Source organism: Populus nigra, chromosome 16 (genome assembly GCF_951802175.1).
Source record: "Populus nigra chromosome 16, ddPopNigr1.1, whole genome shotgun sequence".
Classification (NCBI taxonomy): Eukaryota; Viridiplantae; Streptophyta; class Magnoliopsida; order Malpighiales; family Salicaceae; genus Populus; species Populus nigra.
The window spans coordinates 11028643-11044321 of record NC_084867.1 but is presented as its reverse complement, the minus strand read 5'-3'; the positions used below and the strand labels follow the sequence as shown (position 1 = coordinate 11044321).

The 15679-nt window shown below is 34.1% G+C and overlaps 2 protein-coding genes and 1 pseudogene across 9 annotated transcripts; 1 reads left to right on the top strand and 2 right to left on the bottom strand.

Annotated features, from left to right (window-relative positions):
* The first annotated feature begins 306 nt into the window (after window positions 1-306).
* Window positions 307-3517, top strand: LOC133675738 (probable adenylate kinase 7, mitochondrial). The gene is made up of 5 exons (XM_062097210.1): window positions 307-778; window positions 1128-1268; window positions 1659-1740; window positions 1834-1868; window positions 2622-3517. Exons 1-5 carry the CDS (start codon window positions 422-424, stop codon window positions 2787-2789), a joined length of 783 nt encoding a protein of 260 aa, XP_061953194.1. The 5' UTR covers window positions 307-421; the 3' UTR covers window positions 2790-3517.
* A 111-nt stretch (window positions 3518-3628) lies between these two features.
* On the bottom strand, window positions 3629-8751 carry LOC133675737 (probable inactive leucine-rich repeat receptor-like protein kinase At3g03770). Of its 8 annotated transcripts, none has more exons than XM_062097206.1 (9): window positions 8540-8751; window positions 7818-7878; window positions 6226-7708; window positions 5939-6072; window positions 5101-5341; window positions 4610-4821; window positions 4488-4513; window positions 4200-4311; window positions 3629-4059 (listed from the first exon to the last, which is right to left on the bottom strand). In XM_062097206.1, exons 3-9 carry the CDS (start codon window positions 7577-7579, stop codon window positions 3847-3849), a joined length of 2292 nt encoding a protein of 763 aa, XP_061953190.1. In that variant the 5' UTR covers window positions 7580-7708; window positions 7818-7878; window positions 8540-8751; the 3' UTR covers window positions 3629-3846. The 8 variants fall into 8 exon arrangements, with proteins under 8 accessions (XP_061953190.1, XP_061953193.1, XP_061953188.1 ...); XM_062097209.1 differs by having other exon boundaries at window positions 6226-7627; XM_062097204.1 differs by lacking the exon at window positions 8540-8751 and adding an exon at window positions 7969-8378.
* Window positions 8752-12022: 3271 nt separating this feature from the next.
* Window positions 12023-14468, bottom strand: LOC133675732 (GDP-Man:Man(3)GlcNAc(2)-PP-Dol alpha-1,2-mannosyltransferase-like; annotated as a pseudogene).
* Between the last annotated feature and the right edge of the window lie 1211 nt (window positions 14469-15679).

Sequence of the window (15679 nt, the reverse complement as noted above, 5' to 3'; positions counted from 1 at the left end):
TATTCCCTTTAGTTTTAATTATAAATTTAATTTTTATATTTTTATGCTTATTTATAATTTATTTTTTTATTCTTTCTCGAAAAATAGAATAAAGGAAAGATAATTGGGTAAAATGAAGAAACTTCACCACGAAAAAAGGTATTCAAAAATAAAAATAAAACTATTAAATTAATTTAAAAAAACTACAAGGACTAAGTTATAATTAAATGGAGGAAAAATTTACGTACAAATAAAAAAAATCAAAAGTCAAAAACGCGAAAATATCCCCCGGGGTGGGGTTCATAATGACGTGGCAGGCAAAACGAGTGCCATTGATGCAACAATCTTCAGTCTAATAAAACCCACTGCCATATCTCTCTTACTGAGTTCAGGCCTCCACCGTTCCACTCTGCTCTCCCTCGAAAGACATATTTCCTCCGCCATGATCGCGCTGAGCCGCCATTCCTCCACCGCAAAAGCGGCAGTACCGGCTGTTTACCGTCTGTTTAACATCACTTTGAGCAGGTTCTTCAGCACTGCAGGTGCAGCAGCTGAGGCGCAGCTGGAACCCGACTACTACTACTACAACGAGCCGCCCCGACGCAACCCGCTTGGCGCCATGGATGACACAGAAAATTCGGTTCCAGGAAGAGGAGTGCAGTGGGCGTTTATAGGAAGCCCACGCGCGAAGAAGCGCGTGTATGCTGAGACTCTCTCGAAGCTTCTGGAAGTACCTTGCATTTCCATGGCTAGTCTCGCTCGCCAAGAACTTAATCCTCGCTCTTCTCTGTATAAACAGGTCTCGAAATTAATTAATTAAATAAATGCCTTAGCTTATCTATTTACTTGGATTATTTATTAGTGAATTCATCATGGCAAAGGTGAAGACTTTTACAAAAAGGAAGTGAAGGGGAGAAATTAACACAAAATTGACAAATTGTGTCTAATTAGATTTACATTGAGAATGATTTGTGGATTAAACTGTGAAACTGCTTATCGTTAGTTTTGAAACCAAAAAGGAAATCGGTAGAAAGTTGTGGCCCTGAAGATTGCTGATTATATTAAGTGGTATTATAAAAAGGATATTTTTATTTTAATGGAGATTTGACAGTGGTAAGCTCTCATCTGTGGTTGCTTGTTGATTGTAGATTGCAAATGCTGTGAATCGTAGGATGCTTGTTCCAGAGGATATAATTTTTGGCCTGTTATCAAAGAGGTTGGAAGATGGGTATTACAAAGGTGAAACTGGTTTTATTCTGGATGGAATTCCTCGTTCACGGTTACAAGCTGTAAGTCTTCATTGTCAAAAACTGGATTCTTCAATTTTTAGAGGGGTCAATATGAAAATTAGCAATACTGGATATTTGAAAATTTTGGGGGAGAGGGTGAGGTGGAGCCCCCTCATGACTACATTACATACCGACCCTGTTCTTGTAATAAAAGATAATTCACTTGACATTGTTGTCATTTCCATGCTAAGAAGTACCTTTTTCTTGGAGTTTTTCTTTGGGATAGAGGACATATAGTTTATGTCGTTGAGGTTAGTATTATAGTCTTTTGCACTTTCTGGGATTTGTTTTTAGGTGGATAGCTGCTTATGAAGTATAAATCTGCTAGAGTCAACACCACCTGGTACTGATTTATCTGATCTATTTTCATTTTCTTTTGAATCTGTGAAGGAGATTCTTGATCAACTTGTGGAGATTGATTTGGTCGTGAATTTTAGGTGCACTGATGATTCCTTGGTGAAACACCAAGAAGGTAGTTTCTTTTCCAAATCTTGTGAAGTGACCAATTCCTGTGGTCGAAATATTACCTCATATAAATTATAACACTCTTCCACTGTCATTGCAGAAGGTATCTGGAAAGAGAGAGTCTATGCTGAACAGGTAACGGTTGTGCTTTTATCTTCTTCCTTGTTATTTTGTTGATTGATTCCTATTGCATGGTATTCCTTTTGTGTGGATTATTTTTGGACAACTGCCAACCTGCACACAAAGACATGGAAAAATGAAGGCTAAAAGAGGATTTAGTTTCCCTTTATGTTTTGCTGGAGATTTTTCATATGTCCAGATTATTTCTTTTTTTACTCAAAACCCTTTCTTTTGTGAATATGTAGTTTCCTACGTAATATTCCTTTTGTGTGCATTATTTTTTGACAACTGCCAACCCGCACGCAAACACATGGAAAGAAAAAAAAAGGCTAAAAGAGGATTTAGTTTCCCTTTATGTTTTGCTGGAGATTTTTCATATGTCCAGTTCTTTTTTTTTTTTTACTCAAAACCCTTTCTTTTGTGAATATGTAGTTTCCTTTATGTAATAATCCTTTTGTGTGGATTATTTTTGGACAACTGCCAACCAGCACACAAAAACATGGAAAAAAAGGGCTAAAAGAGGATTTAGTTTCCCTTTATGTTTTGCTGGAGATTTTTCATATGTCCAGTTTTTGTTACTCAAAACCCTTTCTTTTGTGAATATGTAGTTTCCTTTAAAGCAGGGTTCTTGGTACTTGATCTATTGCACTAACAATTTAGATGATACTTGATTCTGCTAAAAATTGTATTATACATATCTTACTGATAGGATCAGTACAGTTTGCCTTGGGATTTTTTTTATCATTAAATTTTTTATTGTCTCCTCAGAGCAAGCCACTAGAAGATTATTACCAGAAACAAAAAAGGCTTCTTGACTTTCAAGTAGGCAGTGCACCAGCAGAGAATTGGCAGGGGCTATTGGCTGCATTGCATCTACAACACATAAATGCTGCGTGCTCTTCAAAGAAACCGACCACATCATCTAGCATGCTCTGAAATTCTTATCACCCTATATTAGATTGAGATGTCAACTTTACTGTAAATACAAGTAATGTGAATAGCGTCACGAGGAGGAAATTTCTATAGCGAATGAGATGGGAAATGCAAGTTTCCATGTATTGTCTTGCTTACTAATTGAAAGAACTGAAGAAGGTTTGATGATTCAAGTCTGCAATATATAGTCCTTCACTGCGAAGTATGAAAAGATCAATGTTCTTGTAGAATAACAGATACATACAGTATCATCACTGGTTTGGTTTCCATGTATTGTCTTGCGTACTAATTGAAAGAACTGAAGGTTTGATGATTCAAGTCTGCAACATATAGTCGTTCACTGCGAAATATGAGAAGATCAATGTTCTTGTAGAATAACAGATACATACAGTATCATCACTGGTTTGGTTTCCATCTTTCCATGGAGTTCCAAGGTATGCTAGAAAAGAGCTTTCCCTCCCCAACAATAGAATGAAAACCAAGGGGAGATGAGGAGAGTATTATCGAAGAATTGTGCTGTGGACAGTCGATCCCCATCTGGACATATGTCCACAAGAATCTCAAATGGTAAATTTAGGAGAGTCTAAACTGATTTTGTTTGCCGAATGGCATATCAACGTTGTAAAGCCTTTGTATTATAAACACTATCATCGTTTTTCTGCTTTCGGGCTCCACTCTGATTTTGTTTGCCAATTGGCATATCAATGCAGTAGACATCAACTTTCAACCCATCTCTGATTGAAATATTGGAGAAGTAAAACCTTGAGTAATAACATGAAATCTCTCGAAACGTTGACATTTGTTGCAGCTTTTTCCAACAATATTAAATTAGCAAAAATGAGTTGTGTAAATTTCTTCCTTGCTAATTGATCTTTGGTTAGTCTTTACAATGGATACAGACTCATATGCTACAATTCTTGAAAGTGGGAAAAAGTGACGATGCATATTGGTATTTGGATTCTCAGATTGAGGTAAACAGCTTCAAATTTGTGTTGTGCAACTCATGCTGCGAGGATACGAAAGATGGGGAGGCAATCTCTTGGAGCAACTGATATACAACTCATCGATGGTGTTCACCATCTGCTGTTCCCTGGACCTGAACTGCATACTGCAAGTTCCAAAGAATGTCCTCAAATGATGGACGACTCCATGATTCAGAACATATGCATTTGTTCGTTATGGTAACCACAGTTGATAAAGATTCTTGTGAGCATGTGGCCAGAACAATTGGGCTTAACAATTTTTGGCGCCCCTCTTGGCTGCTACAAGATGCCTGAAAAAGTGCAGTATATTGATGTAATGTCTGATAAGTTGTCATCAACGTTAAACCATCAAGCATATATTGAAGAAAATGGCTAAATGGACATAAGCGTAGCTATAAGTAGTCCTTATAATAAAAGTTTCTGCACCTACCAATTCATCTAGTAGAAACTTGTCTCTTCTGGCGGATACTGAAGGGCCAACGAGTGATTCAAGTAATATGAAGCCAAAGCTACAAACATCATCCTCTAATCTTTCCAATTGCCTGGAAAAAAGGATTACATGTAGGTAATTATCTATGCACAGGTGAATGAATTTGTAGTTTGCTTATGGTCAAGTTAGTTCAAACCATGCACTTCATGATTTCTGAAACTTGATAAATCGAACCAGAATCCTTGAGGATCATGCCATGATGATATTGTAGATAAAGGAAATTCTTACCATGATTTAGGGCCTTCTCCATTTTCCTGAAGAAAATAAAACCCAAGTCACAGACTCATAAACCACTCAATCAAGAGTTTATTGCAAGGCTGGCCATTTGATCTTAGAATTAAGGAGCTTACCCCACAAGTTCCAGCTGCTTCAGAGACGATGGAAAGTCCATAGTCACTCAACTTTGCTATCCCATACTCATCAAGCAGGATATTGTTTGCCTTCAATCGATTGTTAAAAAAACCAGGAATAACTCCAGTATGCAAAAAATGAATAGCCTTTGCGACACTAATTAGCACTGCCAGTCTCTCTGACCAATTTAGAACCTTTCCAGGACTGTCCTCTGCACATATAGGGCCGCACTTAGAATTTATAAGTCTATACTGACCGCAACATGTAAATAACTGTGAAAAGACCGGCTCTAAGTGACTCTAAAAGATTTGTAAGTTATAAATAAGAGTGACTTTAGAGGATGGTTTGCTATAAAATTCAAAATGGGGTCACCAAGAAAGTCAAGATTCTTCCATGTTTGCATGCTGTGTATGGATATCATGCTTCGGAATCGCTTACAAGTTTCAATCACTTATAACAAGATTTCTTTAAGAATTTGTCCAAAAATTACCAGAGAGATAAGCTCCGAAGTTGCCGTTAGAAACATATTCGTATACAAGAAAGACTTTGTTCACAGTGTAATCTTGTTCCCCACCATCAATGCAGTGTCCCAAAAGGCAAACCAGATGCGGGTGGCGAAGCTTTGCAAGCAAGTCCAGCCTGAGTTTAAGATTTCGCATCGAATATTTCTTTGATGAAGGTATGCACCTTATAGCAACCTGGGTTCCATTCTCTAACGTTCCTCTGTAAAGCTGGGAAAACGAAGGAGAGGAATGGTTAAAAATGATCAGGAATGATGTTAAATAAAAGTTTTGGTGATTAACGGATACGATCTAGATTGCTTTCATAAGAAAATACACTTAAATATGCATGATGTTTACATTTATATGGGGTATGGGCAGATCTTCTATTTGAGTTTTTCACTTCAATTTCACAGCACGAGTACCACAAATAGCATGCATAGCATTAGCAGCTGCATGTGTGTCAAAACCAATACTTGGAAACTAGCAACTAGCGACTGAAATGAGGTCTGTGGAATGAGAAACTACTTAATCTGTGTGAATTATTAAAAGTTACAGCTCCTCACTTAGAGCATGTCTTGCATGGGACTAATGAACTCAGTTGGGCACATTGACTAAAATCAGAGCATGAAAGGTAGCTATTAATTTCTCTACTTCATTTTACCTACACCTCCTTGATTAATCCTACTAAAGCATATGACATGCCACACCATTAAGGTTACAAAATAGTGATCAACAGCTTTATAAGATCTAAGGGAATCACCATTGAGACTTTTACTGAAAACATTCATTAAAAAATCAGTAATTTGGAAGTTTTAGACACTATACCTTTCCATGTGAACCATCGCCCAAAATGGCAGAGTTATTAAAGTTGTTTGTTGCTTCCTTTAACTCTTCTATTGTGAATGATCGGCAAGCTGGGCGACCTTGTATGCCCAAATTTGCAGCCTCAGAAATAAAGCCTGAAGACAAAGTAAAAACGAAAACTATCAACTTTAAGCAATATATTTTAGAATTCAACCGACAAACTCAGAAGAACTTTTTAGACTGAATTCTGCAAACTAAAGCCAAATTTCTGCGATGTCTGCACGGAGTTTTTTTAGAGGATGACCTACTTGCATTAGAGAGGATCTCAGAGGAGAATCCTGTCACTGATTTCTCTTGTGCTGCTTTGTGCAACAAATGCTGCTCCGATATCCCTAGAGGGCAATATCTTTTGCACACCATGAGAAGACCGAAAGCCAGGAGAACTATAATGACAAATATACCAGCAATCACACCAACTAATACTACTATTTTTTTCTCTCCAGATGGTTTCCTTTTTACAGGAACATCTATACAAGATGATTCTGCATGCTGATGACGTAAATCAACAGATAAGCAATTTCCACCAAACTTTACCACTCTATTTCCTGATTCAGTACTCAAACAATAAGGCAATCCACCAGTTAATCTGTTATTAGATATATCAACAAGCTGGAGTTTGCTGCCACAGTTTAGATGATCTGGAAGTGAACCACTTAACATATTTGATGCCAAATTCAAGTAGCTGATGTTGGGCAATGAGAGAAGGGAAGCAGGGAGTTTTCCACTTAGTTTATTGAATGACATATCAAAATGCTGAAGCTGACTCAGCTGGCTATATTGCCCTGGAACCTCACCAGACAAGGAGTTGTTGCTAAGGAAAGCCATGACCAACCCTTTAGGCATTGAAGGTAGATCAGAATCTAAACTGTTTCCACTCAAATCTAGCACATTCAGTTTACTTAACCTGTCAAGATTCGGCAACTTCCCGGATAAATCATTGCCAGAAAGAATAAGATCAACAAGTGTGGTTACTCTCTGGATTGAAGATGGAAATGCACCTTTCAACTGGTTGTTCCTTATGCTTAGAATTGTCAGATTAGACAATGAATCGAACCAATTCGGGACTGTACCTTTGAAGAAATTGTCGTCAAGGTTAAGAGTTTGAAGTTTCACCATTGTAGAAATCTTAGGGGGGATGGAACCAAAGAGATTATTTGAACTCAAATCCAAATATTCAAGTGAAGACAACCTATGAATTTTGTCTGGAAGGGGACCCCAAATGCCTAAAGACACAAGACTAAGAACTCTCAAGCTGGTTAGCCTTGAAAGAGTGGTCACAAAAGAATCCATAGAGAAGCTTCCTGATAAAGTTTGATTTGGAATTGCAAATCCCACGAAGTTATTGACCTTGGCTGGCTTGTCTCCCATAATTCTAAGCTCGGTGACAACATTGTTCTGGCATGTCATATTAACTTGTGTGGATGGAGATAAATAGCATAAATCCATTCCATGATTATTCCAAATTTCTAGTTGACTTGGATACTCTAAATGCTTCCTTATCTGAAGAAGGACTTGTGTTTGTGAGGATTGTAATTGATGAGTACCAGTAATGAGAAAACTCCACAGAAGACATGACAGAAGAAACAAACTACAGTGCCCCATGGAAGAACTCTCTTATCACTCCACACACTTTATGAAGCTTTCAAGCATCTGAAAGCAACAGATAAAAGAGATACTGATTACCAAGAGAACTTGCTAGTGAATTAAAACAGAGTTGAAGCAGACAGTAACCTGTGAAGGATGAAAATAAGTTGGCACAACTTCAGCATGAACTGTTGGATTTTTGTATGGTTTTGTTAAAAACTGCACGTGACTCAGTTACAATGACTCAAGAATTTACCTCAAATCCATAAAAAGGAATCTGTAAATGCTGAGCTTTGGAACAGGTTCAAAACTACCCACTACGCAGAAACAAAGAAAACACAGAGTCAAATAATAAACTGATATTTGGAGATAAGCAGGAAGAGAGGTTAAAGAGATTCTTGCTTGACCCCTTTAGAAGAAGCTATATAGGACTTAAAAACGCTATTGAACAGGCAATTCGAAAAGTTTGCTATGAAAGTTTTTCCTTCCCGATGAAACACCAACTAGTGAACGATAGTGCAGTGAATATTTTGCATTTATGTTGAGAAGCTTAGGGATTTGGTGTGGTGGGGGGACCTGGAGTAGATGCAGTTACGGCTTCCACATGGTGTCTTCCTCGAAGACTGTGAGCTTTTGTCTAACATTAATGGGAAGAGATTTTAGTAATGGCACAGTTGGAAGTCGAAACACTTCCTCTAGTAATGGACACAGCTAGCAGTGAAAATGGTTTAGCAGAAAATAAATAAAAAAACACCATCTTAGTGAGGGAATTTTCTATTATACTTGCCAATCCAATGTAAGATCCAAGTGTCTCAGCTGTCCTTGTACTTAGACATCTGGTTTTTATAAGAAAATATATAAACACCGACAGAATCTTAAGCAAGAAATGTTGCTTTCATTGCCAATATACACAAGTTGGCAAGGTGGGCTTAAAGAAAATAACCTTGCATATCCTTGGAACTAGTGATCGCTACTTACCATAAGAGAGACAGGCTAGCTGGATGGCTGCACTGGTGCAGAGTCAGCATCTTCTCACTGAAACTTTCCTATGATTGGCAGACTTAAGGTTGAGGATAAGAAAAGAAAAAAAAAACCTGTCTTTCTGCAGATATGAAAAGATTAAGTGTAAGTTAAAAGATTCTAGAATCCAAGTCTGCTTCAAATTAAAGACAGATTTTCTTTGTATTATCCATGTCCATGGCAGCAAGTAGCCTTGAATGATTTCCCTATTCAATTCTCCAACATGCATGCATTGATAATATATAGCAGTAATGCTTCAATGGTTAATTCAGAGCCGACTTTGGCTAGATTTATTGTTTATTTAGACCTTTATTTTCACCAATTTGTCAAAAAAAAAAAACTTTTTTTTATTACCAATCTGATTAAATCATCATAATTAATAACACATCATCATATCGTTCAACATGATTTGGATATGACTCCTTACTTTAAGAAAAGATTCGATCTTTACATAAAGATGGCTTGAAAACTAAAATTGAGATTGAAAAGACAAGAATGCCCCACATGTATAAAATCAGTAGGCCATGCCATGAGAGGAGAGAGGAGCGAGGAGAGGACTGAAGACTTTTACTCCCACCCCATCCGTACCCTCCGTTATAGTTTTAAAAAAGGTGTTTGAATAACAGGAGTAATTATTTTTTAAAGCATTTATTTAATTTAAAAATATATTAAAATAATATATATATATAATTTTTTTAAAATTAATACATTAAAATGATTTTAAAATATTTAAAAATGATTTAAAATAAAAAACATTTTTAAAATAAAATAAAAAATAAACGGGTCAAAGAGCTTATTTGACCACCGGCACCAGAAGAGTTCGCTTAACAAGGCAGAGGAGCATTTATGATATAATAAATGAGAATTCAGATGCATAGAGAACTGGATGACGATGGAATATATGTGTTAATGCTTAACAAAGGACCATCTGTATGAAAGGAATATTCATATTAAAAAAAATTAAATAAAAAAAATCATCATGGAATCTATATAAAAATAAATGATTAATTTAAAATTCAGATTAATGATCGCATTTTAATAGGATTTTATAAGTTCTCATCTTTTTACAACGGACATTTTTTAGTTTAAAAATATATCATTGAAAGAAAATGTGAAGGAATTTTTCTTTCTTTCCACGCCAAAAGTTATATTTAAATTAGTTTGTATTGAAATTAAGTTTTTTTCAGTTATTTTTAAAAATATTGAATTAAAAAAATACGTTTCAACCTTCAAAGTTTACCGGGAATAATTAATTTAATTAATCTCTATTATTATCCTTAATATTTTTAAGCTTATTTGATAGTGTAGTAACTATTTTTTTAAGTTTTTTTATTTAAAAATACATCAAAATAATAATTTTTTTATTTTTAAAATTTTATTTTTAACACCAGCATATCAAAAAATATAAAAAAACATTAATAAAAAAACTAATTTGAAACAATACATTTTAACCTTCAGAGTATTTAAATTAGGTATTTTTAGTAATTTTTTTAAAATTTAAATTAAAAAAACATTTTAACCTGAAGAGTTTACAAAGAATAATTAATTTAATTTCATCTTTATCTTCAACATTCTTTAAGTTTGTTTGATTCGTTTGACATTATAGTAACTGTTTTTTTAAGTATTTTTTTATATTTAAAAATATATTAAAATATTATTATTTTTTATTTTTTAAAATTCATCTTCAACATTACAGTATATCAAAACAATATAACAAATACCAATAAAAAACTGATTTGAAACAACATAAATTAAGTTTTTTTAAAATCATCTTTGCACCGAAAAAGCAAAAACAGACGGTGACTTAATCATTAATCACCGATAATTAATCATCATTAGTGAAACGCGGAGTTCTGAAAAGGAAAAACGAAAAAGTTGGTGATGAGGATGAAAGCCCATTTGGTGAGGCGCCAAGGAAAGGGCCTACACTACAGTATCATGGGGTGTCTTTATCAAATAATTCAGGCCACTGACTCATGATGTTGTTATGAGTGAAGACCACATGCCTTGGATTTTGTTATTTTAAAATTAAATAAGAAAAATAAATAAATAATTCCAGCAATCAGATCATATCATCATACGTTGAAAATCTGTCACTTGGTGGACCAGTCGTCCCCTCCGCATGATTAACACCGGATAGGGCAATGACTTTATATTTGTATGATACTTCACAATCTAAAAAATAATCATGCATTGAAAAAATAATAATTATTATTATGTACGAAAGACTTTAATTGAATGGTCGAGGACTGTTCTAGTTAGTTGTCTGTACGCTGAGATTATTTTTTTTTTGGCAAAATTATTAAACTTATATAAGAATTCAGTCTTGGATTTTAAATTAAATTAAACAAAATTAACTTATATAATTAAATCAATCTAATAGTTTTACTTGAATCAATCCTATCAAAATCTAATTTAGTTTTTTTTTTAAATTAAAATAATATTGTTATTATATTTTTTTAAGTATTGAAAAACGATATTTTAGATTAACTTATCTAGATTAATTTTTTATTTTGGTTATGGACAGTTTAATAATTTTATTTTTTAAAATTTTATTTTTATTTAATTATATAATAATAAAAATAGATATTTATAGGAAAAAACAATGAATAAAATCATAGAAAAATTTTCCTTAATTGTCTTTTTTTTATTCTTTTCTTACAAGAAAACAGGTTTTTTTTTATTAATAGCATGGCTAATTAGATAAAAAGCAACAGCAATATAAAAAGATAACTAAAAAGGAAAAGGCAGTTGTTGAATAGAAACCTAATTTTTGCATTTTTTTTTTATGAGAAGCATCGTTTTTAAAGTAAAAAATTATTATAATTGTAAAAGCAATTTTTGATTAAAAAATTTAAAAAATCACAAATCAATTATTTTTACGTGCCCATATGAAAAAAAATATAAAAACAATAAATCTGAAATATATATATATATATATATATATATATATATATATAAATTAACTATTTTTTTATAAAAATTGTAATTATATATATATATAATTACAATTTTTATAAAATAATAGTTAATTTATTCTCATTCAATATTATATTAATAAACAAGCTATTTTGAAAATTCTACATATTAAGTTAATACAAAATTATTTATAAAACAATGGACGATATCTACTGATCTTCCTGGTAGAGAACAGATGTAAAAGACTGAGGAATTTGTTGCCAAACATAAGGGGTAAACAAAAATGAAGAACAAGAAATATATAATATACTCTGAGAGAATACGAAGATCCCGGATGTTCATTCATCAAAGAAGAAGAAGAAGACCGACCACATATTCTATAGAGAGCAGCAATGTTGTCAGCAAGAAACATGAACGGCACCACCTAATATTACAGAACCCGAGCCATGTTAAGTTGCATTTTCTTGTAAGATATAAGAACTATTGCCAGAAGCACTAAAGAGAGCTGAGAAATTATCCATGAAAAACAAAGTAAGTGATGTTATAAAAACACTTCAGAATTGTAGCTCAAATTCATAAGCTGGTTGAAACAAGAGCACAAAAAATGAAATGCATGCCAGACAATCCTGATAGAACAATGAACAGCTCTGAAAATTTAGTTTGAAGTTCAATCTTAAAACAACACACCTGAAAAATCTTGTGTCTTGACAAACTGACAAAAATCAGGCTAAGGACTTCATGATCCTTCAGAAGATGCCAGTCACCCAGCGAGCATGCCACATGCTAGAAGATTTTCAATCCAAAATTTTTTCAGTGTTGGTGCAATGCAACATGCCATTGTTAACTTGAAATGGCCGTGGCTGTAAATTAGAGTTCATTTATCACTACTAGCTATGCTCCTCTGTTCTATAGTTAGAAATTTGCTATAACTATTAACTGTGCTAATCCATCATCTGGAAACATGGTTTAATATTGGTCGAATTGCAGCTTTGAAATCTTCAAAAAATCTTTGCTCGGAAAATCGGCCTGCACGTTTCCTTGCAGCTGCAGCCATCTAGAGTCTCTCAGTTTCTGGCATCCTTAAAACTTTGAGGATGGCATCTGCATACTCTTCTACATTCTGGGCAAGAAACCCCGTTTGCTGCCCATCTTCTTCTAGAACAATGTCCATTTTTGGCCCAGCAGAATTATGAGCTGAAGAGAGGAAAGTTAGAACATCAATGTAATTTCATCCAGAGCATTCTCAAGATAACAGAAAAGAGAAGTATCATCATTTAAATGAAAATAAATAAATAAATAAATAGAAATGCTCACCAATTGGTATGGCACCTGCAGCCATATACTCCACATTCCACAACACTAATGCCAAAGTGTTCATCTACCATAGAATGCATTCCTGCCACAGAATCTCCCAAGAGTTTCACCAAGTCCCTGTCAATTGGCCAAGGTTAAAAGTTCAGACATGGATAAGAACACTAGGGTTTTCTTCCCTTTCTATTTCTCCAGGTAAAAGCAAAACGCAATGAAAGACTTTCCCAGTATATATGAATTCATGAGAAAATATGCTCCAAACCCAAAGACAGATGATGTACACAAGAAACACTGAAGAGGAAAGAAGAGGAAAATAACTTTATTAGGATAAAGCTAACTGAGCCTAAAGAACTCCAGATAAAGAAGATGGTAATAAAACTGAAACCAACCTGAAATTTAAGGTGGGGTAGTCAACTACAAATCATTAACCACAAAAGAAACTCTTAAACTTAATGATTCATTGTATCAATTAGCACACTATCCTCTTTTTTCAGATTATCCCATCACCTCCACAGACTTCTCATCAAATTTTCTAGACCAAGCATCATATTCTACATCAAAACAATGGGTTAAATAATAATTCAGCAGTGAGGCACAACTCGAAATTCCTCAGCCAAATGAAATCTCGTAACAAGTTAGTTATAGTGATGCAAGAATACTCTGGCACGGTCAGAATCAAGTCATGAATCATACAAAAGCGAAGAAAACCTAATGAAAGGCTTTTTTTTTACTAGGGAGACACTAAAATAAATATCAAATTGATCAACAAGCTGAACCAGAACAGAGTATGATTAATCATCTTCTACCGCGTATGGAGCATATGCTCCACATCACATCCTTCCAGTGTCTTTTCATTTTTAAGAATAAATTTATAAGAATACAATTTACACACACAGTACTGTAGAATGAAGCGCGCGCGCGCTTGCCAACATATACATACACACGCATGAGCACACGCTCATATTAAGCTCTTCAACTTTCAATAAGAAAAGAGCAGTTTTATAAAGTGCTTGCACCAACCTACACATCACATTCTTGTAGAATTGTAAGTCCCCATCTATCTTCAATTCAACTGCTTTGTCCTGCAATTTCTGCAGCCTGTCCTCATCAAATTGGTTTCGGCAACTACCAACAAACTGGAGCACAGGTCTCGGCATGTCTGCATCTAACCTCTTAATGGCAACAGAAAAGGCCTCGAGTTGAAGTGGGTGCGCCTGAGACATGAAACACAAGCTGTAAAGACGAATGTAAGCCCACACAGGCCCCCGGAACAAGCCACTAAAACTGCAGTACCTTGTGCTCACATAGTTCACGGGATTACACTGTCTAATCTCAAAAGGAAATCACCTACTTCTCTTCCTAATTTCAAGTCTCCATCTACAAGAACTTAGCAATATCTGCCATATCCCCGTGTTTGGCTTTAAAGGCATCTAGGCCAGTGACATTTTTATTTAAGAAACCAGCTTGGCCACCATGAAAAATAATGCTCTACCCTGGCATCGATCCTATGGTCACCACATAACCTTGAGAGGTATTCTCGACCTCTTTCAACTAGTCAATATATTGATAAATAAAATATCAATGAAGGTTTTCCTTTTATTTCTGTTGCGTTTTCTTTCGTTTGATCGGGTGCGCCCTTCTAATATGTTGTTTAAGTTTAACGTGCAACATAAATGTTTAGGCAAGACACTAGTAAAAAAGCAAAAACAAAAAATTCAATATTTTAGTCATTAATTTGATTGAATTCAATAAAATCTACGTAATGTAACAATCAGGTTTAAATCATAGACAAGGATAAAAGATGAACCATATAAAAAATAATTAACAATAATTAACTAAAACAAATAAGTTATCAATTTCATACTTAAAAGAAACAAAAAAAATAATAATTGAAGATTCATTGTCATTCTAGTGTGAACATTGTTCACCACTAAAAGACCTTATTGAAATGGTTCAAGCCCCGTTGCAAAAGAGTGAAGCCCCGTTGTAAAAGAGTGCATGACGACATTAAAAGAAGTCATATGGGTCATTAGAGCAACGCCGTGAAAAAGAAAACAAAAAAAAAGTGATCATTTGTCTATATTCAACCAATTAATTCTATTTAACTCAAAAATAAAATTAATAAATAAAATATCCAAAAGAACCCAATCAAATTGAAAAAAAGGGATAAAACAAATGATAAAGTTGGAAAAAATAGTATTCAATCTCCAATTAAGTAAACACTGAAGGATAAAAAAAACATTAGCTTTAAAAAATATTAAATAACTTTGCAAACAAATTAAAAGTTGAAGAATGAAATCCAAACAAATTAAAAGTTGAAGAATGAAATCGAGTGAAAAAACAATTAAAAAACTTTGCAAGGAAAAAAAAACTATCAAAAAAATGATGATGAAATCTAGTAGGAAAAAAATATGGAGGGTGAAATCGAAAAAAAAAATCTCAGATTCTAAAAATAGCAATTAAAAAAACAGGGATCAAATTTGACAAAGCAAGAACTTAAATGAAGATGAAATTTAAATAAAATTCCAATTTTCATAAATTGTTTTAAATGAAGCAAACAATAACAAAAGAACATGGACCGAATAAAAAATAAAGAGAAGTTCAATGATTGATATGAAAAATAACAAGACAAGCACTAAGACCGAGGAAGAGAGAGGAAAAAAGGAATGGAGGCCGCCAACAAATAAGCGAACTTATATATGCAATCGTCGTTTTTTTATAGAGAACACATCAAGACGCATCGAAAGCAACCTTGAAATGACAAATTTGGTCTCTTGAATTAGCTATTTGCACTATCCTAAAATGGTGAAATGACTAACGTGCTGGCTCGTGCGCAGCACACGACAACATATTTTTTCATGTCTTTTT

Excerpts from the sequence above, each read along its gene's own strand:
- LOC133675737 (XM_062097206.1), bottom strand. The coding sequence starts at position 7,579 with ATGGGGCACTGTAGTTTGTTTCTTCTGTCATGTCTTCTGTGGAGTTTT. Across the intron at positions 4,514-4,609 it reads AAGCAGCTGGAACTTGTGGG|GAAAATGGAGAAGGCCCTAA; the intron begins GTAAGCTCCTTA and ends TATTTTCTTCAG. Across the intron at positions 4,060-4,199 it reads AGTTTCTACTAGATGAATTG|GCATCTTGTAGCAGCCAAGA; the intron begins GTAGGTGCAGAA and ends GCACTTTTTCAG.
- LOC133675738 (XM_062097210.1), top strand. The coding sequence starts at position 422 with ATGATCGCGCTGAGCCGCCATTCCTCCACCGCAAAAGCGGCAGTACCG. Across the intron at positions 1,269-1,658 it reads CTCGTTCACGGTTACAAGCT|GAGATTCTTGATCAACTTGT; the intron begins GTAAGTCTTCAT and ends GAATCTGTGAAG. Across the intron at positions 1,741-1,833 it reads CTTGGTGAAACACCAAGAAG|AAGGTATCTGGAAAGAGAGA; the intron begins GTAGTTTCTTTT and ends CTGTCATTGCAG.